The 713-nt window shown below is 65.9% G+C and overlaps 1 protein-coding gene across 1 annotated transcript; it reads left to right on the top strand.

Moving 5' to 3' along the window:
- Window positions 1-151: 151 nt before the first annotated feature.
- On the top strand, window positions 152-707 carry FOXF1 (forkhead box F1; the record flags this gene model as incomplete). The annotated part of the gene is made up of 2 exons (XM_010006260.1): window positions 152-233; window positions 271-707. Coding segments are annotated over exons 1-2 (519 nt in total), but the record flags the coding sequence as incomplete, so codon positions are not given.
- Window positions 708-713: the final 6 nt, after the last annotated feature.

Raw genomic sequence — 713 nt, 5'->3', positions numbered from 1 at the left:
CTTTTTTTGGGGGGGCTCTCAGGGGAGGGTGGCGGAGGAGGGCCGGGGCTGGCCGCCGCGGACCTGGCCCTAGATGACTGCAGAAGCGCAGCAGGCTCTGTCCTCTCAGCCCCCTCCTCCTCCTCGTCCGGTGCAGAGCAGTTACGGCCCCATGTCCTCCGTGGCCGAGAAGCAGCCGCAGAGCTCGGCCATGGACGCCTCGTCCTCCGCGGGGGGAGCGCGGCGGCGGGGGGGTAGCGGGGGGGGCCCCGGCCGGCAACGCTCCCAAAGCGAAGAAAACCAACGCAGGGATCCGGCGGCCGGAGAAACCGCCTTATTCTTACATCGCCCTCATCGTCATGGCCATCCAGAGCTCGCCCTCCAAACGCCTGACCCTCAGCGAGATCTACCAGTTCTTGCAGAGCCGCTTCCCTTTTTTCCGAGGCTCCTACCAGGGCTGGAAAAACTCGGTGCGCCACAACCTCTCGCTCAACGAGTGTTTCATCAAGCTGCCCAAAGGGCTGGGACGCCCGGGTAAGGGCCACTACTGGACCATCGACCCTGCCAGCGAGTTCATGTTCGAGGAGGGCTCGTTTCGCCGCCGACCCCGCGGGTTCAGGAGGAAATGCCAAGCGCTGAAGCCCATGTACAGCATGATGAACGGGCTCAGCTTCAACCACCTCCCCGAGAGTTACGGCTTCCAGGGCTCGGCCGGCCGGGTCTCCCGCCCCCCC

This window comes from Chaetura pelagica, unplaced genomic scaffold, assembly GCF_000747805.2.
Source record: "Chaetura pelagica isolate M959 unplaced genomic scaffold, ChaPel_1.0 scaffold139, whole genome shotgun sequence".
Taxonomy (NCBI): domain Eukaryota; kingdom Metazoa; phylum Chordata; class Aves; order Apodiformes; family Apodidae; genus Chaetura; species Chaetura pelagica.
The sequence above is the reverse complement of the archived record's forward strand: the minus strand, read 5'-3'. Positions and strand labels throughout refer to the sequence as shown.